The sequence below is a fragment of the Chenopodium album genome, chromosome 8 (assembly GCF_948465745.1).
Source record: "Chenopodium album chromosome 8, dcCheAlbu1.1, whole genome shotgun sequence".
NCBI classification, from domain to species: domain Eukaryota; kingdom Viridiplantae; phylum Streptophyta; class Magnoliopsida; order Caryophyllales; family Amaranthaceae; genus Chenopodium; species Chenopodium album.
In genome coordinates this window covers 25,059,378-25,073,726 of record NC_137841.1, presented here as the reverse complement: position 1 = coordinate 25,073,726, position 14,349 = coordinate 25,059,378, and the positions used below count along the sequence as shown (strand labels likewise).

Below are 14,349 nucleotides of genomic sequence, written 5' to 3'. Positions count from 1 at the left end.
AAAATCATTAAACATATGACCATTACTAGAATAAGAAAAAAAAAATATGTACTTAAATTTGGGACAAATTAAAGAATATTAGTAGAAGAATTTGATGTTCTTCATAAATATGATATTGTTGATAGAGAGCTTCGATGTCTTGATGAACTTTTTTTATCATCCACTGGCATAAGAACAGGTATTTGGCCATGATCAACAAAGTCAATCTTGTTTAATCGTAAACAACAAAGCATTTGCTCTGGTAGCTCCTCTGGTTTTTGTGCCTGGTCAAAAGATATATTTGTTAATCAAAATTTGTTATAGATGTAAATTAGCAATTGCATATCTTTAACACAAATTCTTATATGTGGTCATTCATTATAGGATTACTTCGTTAGCGTAATAGGGGCTATTTCGTCATTGTTATAGGGGTTACTCGGTCAGTGTTATAGGAGTAGTCAGTTTTATAGGAGTTATTTAATCAATTTGATAGAAGTTACTTTGTTCTTTTTTAAGTGGCCACACACAAGATGGGTTGTATTTTTAATTCTTGTTATATTTTTTTAAACTAAGCTACTTAAACTAAGAGGTTAAGGTTTTTTTTTTTTTTTTTTTCGCAAATATGATATGATAAGATTAAATAAAAGGTATGAGCGTTATATGAAAGTACCTGAATGGTCAAACCAAGATCAATTATGCCATTTTTCAATCTATCTCGAAAAGCTTCAAGCCCTTTCCTTGATATGTAACTGAAGCGATGAACATCCAAGTCTATCTCAAAGTAATTCTTACCCTGAAAGACAATGGATCAATACTCAATAGAACTGTTATTTTACGATGGTCTACAATCATTAAAAACTTTTATTCACTTTATTTATATGAACTCTTCTTTTAACTTTCGAACTTTTAGCATGATTTTGTCATATGTTTTGACATGCGTATATTAAAAATGCGGAGATACAAATTTTGGCAAATGTTGAACATAAAAATAGAATATTTTTTCACTTTTTTTTATATGTTTGTTTGTGGCAGAGTAACATGATTTATTTTAAAATCTCATAAATAATAATAAATAAAAAATTGTAGCTAGGTTGAGACTTATCCTAATTTAAATCCGTCTTAGAAGATATTCCTTTCATCCCTTAATATAAAGCCTCTTTCGAGTATTTATTACTCACATAATAAAGAGATAGAGATTTATGTAGGGACGAAAGAAGTAATAATTTTACATACCTTGTAAAAATTATGTTGGGGGCGTGAAAGAACAGGCTTTTCATTGTAAGATTGTACAAGCTTCTTTTCAGTACAAATTCTTAAATGGACCTGGTTCACACTAATTTATTGTGGACTACTAATATTAGAGAAAGTATGGTTGTTTTATTAATAAAAAAGGGTCACTATAATTAAAAAAAAGGTCACTATGTTGAAATAAAAATCATTCTGGTAATATATAGGCCTAAGTGGTTATTTTTGTAATGAAATATTTTATATACTGATCAATACGAATAGTAAAGGCCACTATGTTAAAATTAGGGTAATAGCGTCGTATTTCAAGTTCACAATATTATTAAACGTTGTATTAGTTTTAATAAAGGTTATTATGTTAAAAATAAGGTTACTATGTTAAAAATAATGGTCACTATGTTCAATATAATGTCAGTTGCGTGTGTATAGACCCCGGGTCCACAATAATATTATTGTGGACCAGGTCCACGCAAGTCTTTTTGTCTTTTCAGTAGAGCTCAAATTGAGATCTTCAGTATTAACCAAGCCTGCTATGATTTTGAGCCTTTCTCTATAAGGAAGTAAAGTTTCTTTAGAAAACCCTTTTACTTTCTCCATTTCATCATCAACCATTCTCTGTCATAAAACAAGTTTAAATATATATATTCAATTACTCACACAACATGTAGTGTTAAGTTTTCATTTCATAGTTTCGTATATAAATTGATCCAACCCATGTATATATATATATAGTAGAAAGGAAAGCAATATGTATAACTTATTAAACCTACTAAATCTATCTATGCAATTACTTTTATTCACCCTAACTTCTATTTGTGTTCATAAATTACAATTACCATTCATCAAAAATGATAATGGACAATAATGATAACAAGTGCAAAAAATTATTCAACCGGGATGAGCTAGCACTAACTTGGGAGAGGACATTGTTTTTTTTTTTTTTTTTTATTTTTATAAGTAGATTAATAAATTTAATTTGTTCTCGTTACCACCATTTATTATCATTTACCAAACAAATTTTAGATGAACTATTTAAAAAAGAAATGGCGGTGAACAATCACTTGTATAATTAATTAATTATGAGAAATTAATAGTTTTGTGAATCTAAATTTATTTGTTGGTTTATCATTATAAATGGTTTTTCTCTTTAAAGGTAAAAGTAATAAAAATATTATTTGTACCTTGACACAATCTTGGAAGTGAGGGGAGACATTCTTCTCAAAGCTTTCAGATAGTTTGAAATACAAAACAAGGCTCATTCCTTCCCCATCACTATCACCGCCAAACATGGTTGTTGGATAAGTTGGGACCTATTACAAGAAAACACAAGTGCATAAAAATTATTGCATGAGTATTAAGCATTAGCTATATAAAACTTCCAAATCATATCGTATCATATAACTAATATATAAAGCTAAACTTTTAGCCAGGCGACGAGACAACAACACTTGGCATTTCAACTTTTCGCCAAGTGTGACGCCATGTAGGATAAAGTTATATAAATTTAATTTGTAGGATAAAAAAATTAGTTTATAATTTTATTTTCAATCAAATTTCGATAGAATTTTAGGATAAAATTGTTAATTTAGAGTTTTATTTTCGATAAAGTACCAATATTTCATATGTACAAATTATCATATAAATCTATTTTTTGTATCATAATATTTTTTTAGAGAGAAGGAATTAGTTCAAAATGCACCGCATCCATTATTTATAATATATTCTAATCAATTTAAATAATATATACTTCACAATTTAATATAATTTTATATTTCAGGTTACGGGTCAAGAAATATTTTTCACCAATATTATTATTATTATTAATCATTACATGTCTACTACATAGTTTAAATTGTCACAAAAACACATCAATTTCTAACTAATTTTGTATCAACGATATATTTTAAAATTTGACATATAGATTAAAAATTTATCTTAAAATTCAATAAACAACCGGGGTATCGCACGGACACAAAACTAGTATATTCTTAAACGAAATTTAAAGTTATATTCAAATGGAAACAAGCTAGGCATATGCATACCCTATTAAAATCACTTACCTTCATTCCAAGATGTTAATAGATTTTGAAATGTGTCGATTTTCACAAACTACACTTAGGGCCTGTTCTCATACGATTATTTTTAGTTCAGTTCACTTCAGCTCTAATAAGTTCAGTTCAGTTCAGCTCCTAATTTCCTTCTCTTATAAAATATTCATTTTAGTTCAGTTCGGTTTAGTTCAGTTCGGTTCAGTTCAATTTAATTCAGATCCAATAAGTCCAGTCCAGTTCATTTCAGCTCATTTCAGATCAGTCAATGAGAACAGACCCTTAAACCATGCTTTGTGATTTATATGTAAGAGAAAATGTATGCAGTTTTATGTGGGGTATTAGTAGATTTAGTTTATTTCTCTCGATAGGTATTTATATATTAACAACAATTTATAGTTTTTACTTTTAGAGACATTAATGCTTACAGTTCTACATTCTATAGACAAATATTTGGTAAAGCATTATTATTTTATGTTTTTGATGGGATGGCAAAGCATTATCGAAATGTGAAACAGAGGTAGTAAATTTACTTGAATATTTACAATGAGAATTGGAGGAACCTTCTCATCCATCCCGGTACAGGGAAGTTCAAGGTGTTGAGCAATGTGATTAACCTTTCTTTGACAAATAAACAAATCTACCCCAAATGGCTCATAAGGGCAAATATCTGGCGCAGGACACTTCTTCTTGTCTCTACATAATAATAGGAATAAAATTATTAACTTGTAACATTAATTAGCATTGTAATTTTTGATCGACTATCTTAAATTTGCATATTATGTTTGACATGCTTTGACTTACATGTTCAAATAAGTTAAGTTTTTTTTTTTTTTTTTTTTTTTTCTTTTTTGACAAGAAAATAAGTTAAGTTATGATAATATAAGTTTACATAAATTATGAGGTAACATACTTATAAGATAGGGATGGAAACTTTAACTATAAGTTCCGATAAGTTCCAACAGAATAAGTTTTCAAAAAATAAACACACATTTAAGATAATTTTAGATTGATTGTGTCATTGTAATACCCTACTTGTTGAAGAGATGAATGTATTAAACAATCATGAGATCTGATTGGTTTTAAAAATATGTAAGTGTTTTAAAAAAAAATTTGTAATAAATGAAAATCCATCCGTCGGAAAGTAGATATATTTTCACGGATTTATATTTCGACAGATTTCGACGGCGGAAATATCCGACGGAATTAAAATCCGTCGGAAATTTCAATTCGACCTGATTCTAGTAGTGGAAGTAACTAATATGGGATATAAAGATTACATACTTAAAGAATGTCTTTCCACGCAAATTGAATTTCGAAGGTGAAACTTCCTGCCAACGTCCTGATATTGATTTTTGTCTATCTAAAAATGGAATTAATTTAAACGCCCTGCTCTTGGACGATATAAATAGTGCTTCAATGCACCTATATATAAATTTCAAATAGGTGATTAATACTAATAAAGAACTGATTATACACGTTGATGCTATATATAAATTTCAGATCGATAGATATATATATTTATGTTTCACTATATATATTAAGAATAAGAATAGTTGTCCTTCACTATATATTTATTAAGTTAGTCTCCTTTTTGGGGCTTTTTCAAAAAAAAAAAAAAAAAAAAAAAGAATAGTTGTCCTTCCATTAAAAATGTAATTAATGGATCCATTGAACCTAGGCATAATAAATCAATACAAACATTCAATTTGAATTACAAGGTTTATATATTGCAACATGCATGATTACATGATAATAATCTAGTTAGATATAGGATGCACTGACAACTCAACTCAATGTGTTATTATATAAGACGAGTTGGTCGAATATGCCTCAATAAGCATATCAAGTTTAGACTTTGAGTAAAGATATAAAATTTAAAGCTTGACACATAATAAAACCGAATTTGAGTTAAAAAAAAAAAAAAGCAATTGAAGGTAGCAAGACTTTGTTATACTACTAAGCAATAAAACAGAAATTACTTATCTCTTGATGCGTGAACCAAAGTGACAATAGTCGCGTCGTGGAAAACCACTGACCTAAAAGACGATTCCGCGCTACCTCCCGATGCAGTAGACTAGAAGCGGTCGCCCTCCAGGATAAGCACGGCGTCGGAGTTTATGTGCACTCACAAACCCGACTGGAACTCAGAATACTTGCCCAGAAAACAGAACAGAAGAAACTCGTGTTTAGATAATTTTAGAGAGGAGAGATAACTGAATGTGTTGTGTGTTTAGACTGAAAAAACCACCGAGTATTTATAGGCTGCAGAGAAAAAACGGGAAGCATAAAAGGTGGGAAGAATCTGGCTAAGAAAATGACCAGATTAATTTGGTCAGTCAATAACCGAGGCAAGAAACAAGGAATTAATCAGTCAGCTATAATCAAGGGATTAATGACTGACTTAATTCCGTAATCCCAACAGTCAGAAAAGAATATTCCCAACAGACAGAAAAGAATATTCCCAACAGACAAAAAAAATATTCTGTTTAACAAAGAAAAGGAAATAAAATTTCTCCAAAAAGATAACAAGGACCCACGCCCACACATCGCATTCCCCAAGACCCAAGGCCCGAGCCGACTCGGATCAAGAAGCGCATCGCATTCCCCGAGTCCCGAGTCCGACCCGGCTCGGCGCGCGCGCGCGCGTGTGTGTGTGGAGTAACACTTAACTCCCACTCACTCAACTAAGTAGTGTTAAGACACTACAATATAAAAACAAGGAAAAACCTTTCCCCCCAACCAATGTGGGATTTTCCCCTTTCATTTGTTTTTCTCTCTCTCTTGTTTTTCCCCATCCCTTTTATTTTATATCAAGAACTTCCAACAGACTTAACTCATGACGGACTCACTTGATTATCATCCCTAATCTCTAATATATACGCGACAAAAGTAAAATTAAGCATGTAACAATACTTAAAGATGCATGCATGGATATGAAATTAAAATACTTACTACTCTCTATATTTTCAGAAGATTTTCGTCTGAAGGAAATGCTAAATATTGACGATTTTTTCTGGTGAGACGGACGTCCGGAATTTTGTATGTAGCTCATGTCGTTGAAGCTTAATGAAGCAAGCAATTGTGGTAGACCAGCCTTCAATATTGCCCATTTGTCTGGAGTAGTCTTCTCTAAAGAGTCACACTTCTCCTTTATATAAGTGAAATTTTCATTAGATTGATCTAATAGCTTCTTCTTAGTAGCACTAATAAATTGATCAGCTTTTCCTGAACACAAAAAAGTACATAAATTATTATATGTTTCCTCTACTTGTGCATTAGATGTATGTATGTGTAATATTTTATCAGTAACTAAAACTACTACCTCCATTTTATATTATTTGCAACGATTTGATATAAAGTAGAGAGGAAAAATATCTAATGGTTACAAATAATATGAAACGGAAGTAGTGTATTAAAAGTTTAAAACCACTTAATTACAACATCTCCACGTGTTAATTCTTTAAAATAAAAAAAATTATGAGTGTTAACTATCCAAGAGCAAATAATTAATTAATGATTTTTCTTTCCTCCTAGACTATGTAAATTGGAGGAATTCTCAATTTATATGTGATAAACAAAAAAAACGTTTATCTAGCAAAATTTTTGTAAATAAATAAACATAAAATCTCATTTAACATGATATTTCTGTAAATAAATCAGCAGTAGTGGATCCCACATTTTAAAAAAAGTTGTTGATTATTTAAAAAAATGCCACTAGATAAAAGTTATTTTCATTTTTGTTTATCATGAAAATAAACTTGTATTTTCTCATGTAAGTTGTACAATTTGTTGTAATATTAGTTAGATAATATAATATGATAGTGAATATCCATAGAATATTCTCATCCTAGGTTTAGGTGATAGAGAATATTCTCATCCTAGGTTTAGGATATATTTTGTACTCTATCATAATATTTTATTGAAAAAATTTGATATTTTTATAAATTCTAAATCATATATATTGCATAGGTACTTGATTAAAAAAAAATAGACTTGATGTGCATTTTGTATGATTTACCTTCATTATCCATCTTGAAAAAACTTCCACAATAATCTTCAAGCATATTTTCATAGCCTACGGAGTATGATGTGGAATGAGAAATTTGGCCTCCATTTGCATTATTATTACCTACAACTGCAGAATTATCTGGAAAAAAAATCGGATCGATCTGAATTCAATAAGATAACATTAGAAATTTGTTATACTTTTAATTAAGCTATAACAATAAAATTTAGGAGATGTAATTACCTCCATGAACACTAGTAAATTCATCTTCCGAGTCCGAGTCCACTACACTAACTGAATCAAACCATGCTTCCTCCTTAGAGCTACCTACACATAGTTTATTATAAACTAATAATGAATATCTATCTAATATGTTTGTAAAGTTGTGCATAGGAAGAACAAGTCGTGCTAGAGACAAGATACAAGGAACTCAAGCAATTCAATGACAAAGCATATATTATAAGGAACATGAGCAATATATGATAAGAAATATATGACACAAAAATAAGGATGAGCTATGATTGATAAGCTTGATGAGGCTAATTTAAGGAACACATGAAGATAATTGTGTAAATAGATGTTTATCTAAACTATCTTCATGAATTGAAGTAAGTATCCTAGCTATGCATACATGACTTGTGTATGTTTGGGAAACTTAATGTATATATGCTTAGGAGTCTTTTAGTCTAGGCTTTTTAGGAGTTTCTATCTTGTAATGTTAAGTGTTGCAATGTTAAGGAACTTTAAGCTCTTTGTTGTAAAGCTCTACTTTAATTTAGCTTAATTAGTTTTAGTTTCACTTTCTTGTTTTAAAGTTCCAATTCCAGCTAGTTTCGGACAGCTCTCCAGTGTCCAACATATTGGTTATAGCTCTTTATTCATGTATATGTATTGAGAGTTATTCATTAAGATCTTGCAATTAAAAAAGGTCAAGGTGTTAGTGTATTCTTGTATATTAGGGTGTGAGAGTTTGTGAGGATTATCTTTATTGTAATTGATATATTGCAAAGTGTAGCCTTCTAGAATGAGGCCGAGTGAGTAGTGCTACAGGAGTACCATTGGGAATACAGTGAGGAACAATTGGGTTACCATTGAGTTCCAGGAGGAACTGGGTTCATAGCAAGTTCGATGTAGGAACTTGTGTGAAAAATCTAGTTATAATAGACAGGTTATAATAATTAGGTTTGTTTGGCCTACTATAGAGAAAAGGTTGAGAAAATCCCTAGAGGGTCGAGTTTTTACCTCAAGAAATCTGTTTTATTTTCTGCAAAAATTAGGTATTTAGTAACATATATACTACAATTCACCTACCTCTACTACAATTCACCTACCTCTTGTAGTATGTCATCCAAATAACAAGTGATCATTTATGTATGATATATCATTCTAATATCCTTGTTTACTTTTAGAGCAAGCAAGTGATCTCAATTAAGTAGGATTTTTTTTTTTCTCATCATTATTTATTGCCAACTAATGTTAAAGTTGGGCATTCCACCAACTAATGTCTATAAGTAATGATAATTGCTTCAATTTATACAAAAAAATTGTACATATATATATATATATAAGATAATTAAGAAGAAGGAAATTATGTTACCATTAGGGTTATTTTGATTACGATGCAACTGCATTTGCCTGAGAAGGAAAGATGAATTCAATGCCTCCGATCTTCGAAAATCACTTGTTTCACCCTCCCTAACATTCGTATGAAGAAATTGGCTAACAGTTATGAAGCTTGCCCCATCACCTAATGGCTTATTTTTATCTTCACCAACAAAATTTGAAATTCTTCGACGATGTTTGGTGGAATGATAACGGAATTTTCTTTGCGTCCTAACGGGTTTTGTGTGTTTTGAGTAACAACCACCCATTATGATCACTTATTCACTTATATCATCAAAGAGTACAAATTATATCTGAAAATAAAAGCAATTAACAAAATTAGCTTAACTTAGATTTCTATTCCTTTTCAAACCAATTTAATGACTGAAAAAATAAGAAAATGTGCATGAATAATGAAGAAGAAGAGCAATGAAAAGGATTCATATCAAAATGATTTTATCTCTAAATTTACAAAGCAATCAAAACAACTCAGTATAAATGGGGAAATAATAAAATTAGTTGACTCTATTTTGTGTGCAACGTTGTGAAATGAATGCATGTAAAGGTTTTGTGAAAATTAAATGTAAAAATATTGCTCTTGTTTACACAACATTTTTTATATACACCCGTGTTTATGATAGAAGTAGGTGCATGCACCCAAAAATTGTTGTATGAACCAATGCCTTTTTTTTTTTTTTTTTTTTTTTTTTTTTTTTTTTTTTTTTTTTTTTGACAACAGCGTATGAACCAATGTCAAGACAACAAGCATTCATATAATAAATCTCAAAATGTGATTTATTTATATATAATTCATTTTATTTTTAAAAGTTGTTTGGTTATTATGAGAATTTAGTTATGCATGTTGAACAAAACAGTACATAACAATGAAAGGAACAAAGGTAATTGATCTTCCACCAATTTATCTTTACACAAATTATATATAAGGTATTTATTAAAATGTATGAATGATAAATAAAACAAATTAACGTGTGAACAAATATAGGCATCAAAATCCAATCCTAGAAACACATATAAACTTGAACAATTTAACATGTGTATCGTACCTTTCAACCTACATTGAAAACCATTTTTCCATCATATTGTAAAAAGCATGAATACATTACTAATGAGAGCATGTCAAATTGATTTATTAAGCACCCACAATTTAATACTCCCTAATGATATAATTAAAGCAAGATATAATCAACGATATTTAGATTTTAAAATTTCAAAAACAATGGCACAATCAATTGTCAAAAATGAAGAAAAATATATAATTTATACCATAAACAAAAAACATTCAAAATTCTTCTGAAAAATTCAATATCAAAAAGTTTATGATACCTCAAAAAGTGAAAATGATAACAAAAATCATGGGATGATGAAGATGAAATGTTGGTTTCCCCTTATCCTTGTCAAAATTACATACCAAAGAGAAATAATGTAATAGAGAAATAATATAAGACTTAATAGCTAGATGTAAGATAAATTTTGAAAAGAATGACTAAGAAATTTTTGCAACTGAAATTTTACCCCTTTTTCCTCAAAAAAAGATATTTATTTGATGTTACCCCCTCAAAAGGGAGTTTATCCATTCCAACTTCCAAGTTTTACGTTGTTGCACACTTTTAAATTTGGTGTCTTAATTAACTACAACTAGCTAGCATGGAGCCACCACATGCACAAGAGGAGAGAGAAAGAGAGGATTGGATTTCAAAACAATGTAATCGTTGCTTAGCTTCTTAGGTCCCTCTATTTCAATAACATTATTAACATACACGTCAATCCCTCCGTTCCTAAATAAATAATATGTTGTATTTTATTTTGTCTTTCACTATTCATATACTAACTTTGATGACCATTGTTTTTATTATGTATATATATAAAAGATACTTTATTTATAACATATGGAGTATATTTTAGTTAAATACTAAATAGGTACTAATATAAAATTTCATGATATCAACTTTTTAATAGATTTTTGTTCAGATATTTAATCATATATCTAAGGTCAAGCGTATGCATTGATATGTATACAAAGTAGCAAAGATTCACAACTGAAACCAGGAAAATCAGAGATGGAAGAGAAGGAGATAAAAGGAAGAAGAGTGAAGGAAAACTTCACAAAAACAGAAGAAACCTAGAGGGAAAGGATTAAAGGAAGATTCTCCCACAAGGAAGAAACACTAGAGGGATCAACAAATTTTGAAAAGCTTACACATTTGTTTCAAGGGAAGGTGGCTCTTCCATTAGTACTGTACGAAGTCTATACTAGTATATAAATGAGAGAGTAAGAAATATTATTAGTGGTTCAAATTTTGTTACCAAGGCCTACTTATTTAAAGTTTGAAATACTAATTTTATTGAAACATTAGATTACGGAAAATTTGTAAAATACCACCAACTATTGTGCCCATTTTTTACAATACCACCAACAATTTTTTTAATTTTATTTTACCACCATATTTTCTTCTAATCCTTAAAAATTACCACCAACTATTTTTGAAAATAATTATAACTACCACCATGACGTCACTATGGTCCCCACCAACTAACTTATTCTTATTGAATATACCTTCTTGATAACCCTAATTGAACATACCTTCTTGATAACATGATTACACACTCGGTTTTGCATTTTTGATGAAATTAGAGAGGGAGAATGAGGGAAAAGAGGAGAGAAGGGAGTAATGGGGGGAACATGGAAGAGAAACATGAAATTAGAGAGGGAGAATGAGGGAAAAAAAGAAGGTAGTTACATGGGTCCACAATGACGTCATGGTGATAATTTTTAAGGATTTGAAAAAAAAATGGTGGTAAAATAAAATAAAATAAATTGTTGGTGGTATTGTAAAAAATGGGTACAATAGTAGGTGGTATTTTACAAATTTTATTTTACATATGTAAAGTGAAAAATGATATTTTTATGTAACTAGGTATAATTGATCCTAATTGCTTCAAGCTCCAATGGCTCTGCCCTGCTCTTCTATCTTTCTCTCTTACTGAATTTTAGAGGAGTCGAGGTTGCATAAACGAAATCAAAGTTAGCCTCAATAATACCCTATTACCCGATGACACGATATCACTAATAATCAACTCTAATTGTGATACTAATTAAATTTAACTAGCCTTCTGGACCGTGCAATGCATGGTTTATTTATAGATATATTATATAAATAATTATTTTTTAATATATCTATATTGGCAAATGAATAGTTTATAGAGGAGAAGAAGAGGTAAAAAATGAATGCAATTGTAGTAGAAATTAAACTGGAGGAAAGTGAACCAAACAACATTCAATAATTTATACATGTATTGAATTAAAGTTTTTTTTTTTCATATGAGAAAGGGATTATAAAAAGAAAGATTAAATGAAGTGACATGTGACATTGGAGGAAAAAAAATGAAATGTACATGTGACATTAGGGATGATGGTTTTTGTTTTTAAATACTAAGTATAGATATAGATAAATTTAGCTCAAGTTGAACATTTTATTTAAAACTCTAGTAACTTGAATTTATTTATAACCCGTGATTTTTTTTTTTTTTTTTTTTTTTTTTTTTTTTTTTTGACAAATATAACCCGTGATTAAGACACTTAATAGTAGGCTATTGAGTAAGAAAAGAGAGTATTGATTGATTTGTTAAAAAAAGAATTTCTTTAAAGGAAAGAAAAACAAATTGCAGTCTCAAATTTCATTACAATCTTATTATATAACCAACACACCAATGTTCATATATCTCAATCAAACAATTACAAATGACAATCAATATTTGGACCTAAAACAGAGAAATCATACTTATTGACACACTAAAGTATCACTAACATACAAAACATCACAGAGAAAGTTTTTTATTATGACATAAACGAAACTATGAAAGTCTAATTTTGTACTAAAACAATCATACTGTTAACTAAGCCTAGAAATGACAGCATTCGAAAGCAACTATATTGTCTTTCCCTCATTGTAATTACTCTGATCAGCCGTTTCACCTTAATAGACTTTCCTGATTTCCCAGACCCATTTCATCAGCTACCTGTCGAGCATTTTCAGTTGATGCAGACGAGTTTCTGTCGTCGATATCACCCTCAGCATCTGCAATACTTGTGTCATCAGCGATATCACCCTCAGGGTTTACAATACCTGTGTTATCCTCGATTTCACCATCAGCATTTGCTGTGTTATCGTTGATTTCACCCCCAGCATTTGCTGTGTTATCGGCGATTTCACCCTCAGGATTTTCAATACCTGTGTTATCAGCAATATCACCTTCAGGATTTCCAATACCTGTGTTATCGTCAATATCATCACCCTCAGGATTTTCACTACCTGTGCTATAGTCGAAATCAACTTCTTCATCCACAATAGGTGGGTGATATAATTCCAGTATTGCCAGTCTCACACCAATTAATGCAGCTTCTTCGTCTGACAGGCCAGATTCTTCTCTGATTTCATTCATCATTTCCTGAAGTGTATCAGTTTCGAGACAGAACACAAAATCATCAATCTTAACTTCAGTAGTCCTAACTGTCACAGACATCAGTTCACTGTCCAACTTTTCTCCTACTAACGCAAATTTCGTATACTCTTCGTTGAGCTCCGCAATAAAAGGCGGTCGTTCTTGTTCTCTAAACCCCTGATCACTCGTGTCAGCAGGCGGTACACTCACAGATGGTACTGATGCTGCTGCAGTAGTAGTACTCAGTTCAAGAAACGGATCATTCAGAAGATCAGTAACTGTAGGCCTGATTCCTACATCAGCCAAACACCTCTGAATGAACCTCTGAAGCTCCCCGTCTGTTACATTGTTCACCTCTCGTAATGGCCTCTCAACAGTTTCATCATACACCATCTGCAGCACACACACCCCAAAACAGTGCACCTCAGACGACAGTGCAAGTTCAGCAGCACCATCAGTATCATTAGTCCCCGGTAAAAGAAACGCCGCGAAATTCACATCCCCTATCTTAACAGTTCCTGAGTCCCCAACAACACATATGTCTTCCAAATTCAGACTACTGTGAATAACAATCTGATAGCATTGATTGTGAAGCAAATCAAGCCCTGTTAGAATCTGTTTACACCAATTCTTGATCAATAGATCACCTTCTATAATATCATGTTTCTTGGTATAATCCCTCAAATTACAAGAATAAAGTTCAGTAATTATGTTGAATATCTCTTTATTTTGTGGACAAACCCAAGAATTGTAGCATTTGAGTACATTTTCATGGTCTACATCCTTCAACCACGAAGCTTCTTGAAGCAAACCAAGAATACAATCATCACTAATAAATTTCTTTTTCCAAGCAATTTCTATGCCATTTATTTCATCATATCCTAAGAAAACTACTTTATTATGTTGGCCTTTATCAATGAAAATGTTGTACCTTGAGTATTGCCCTGTAGGATCTTTCTCCACAATCGTGTAATCGTCTCCTTCTCGTGAACTCGAAGCCGCCAT

General features: G+C 30.7%; 1 protein-coding gene and 1 pseudogene across 1 annotated transcript; both read right to left on the bottom strand.

Annotated features, from left to right (window-relative positions):
* Positions 1-101: 101 nt before the first annotated feature.
* LOC145642850 (uncharacterized) lies at positions 102-9,152 on the bottom strand (annotated as a pseudogene).
* Positions 9,153-12,873: 3,721 nt separating this feature from the next.
* Positions 12,874-14,349, bottom strand: LOC145642849 (serine/threonine-protein kinase WNK8-like). The gene has a single exon (XM_081694013.1). The coding sequence runs from the start codon at positions 14,347-14,349 to the stop codon at positions 12,874-12,876; it is 1,476 nt and encodes a 491-aa protein (XP_081550139.1).

What these genes read in the sequence shown, in the direction of transcription:
- LOC145642849 (XM_081694013.1), bottom strand. Translation starts at nt 14,349, where the DNA reads ATGGCGGCTTCGAGTTCACGAGAAGGAGACGATTACACGATTGTGGAG.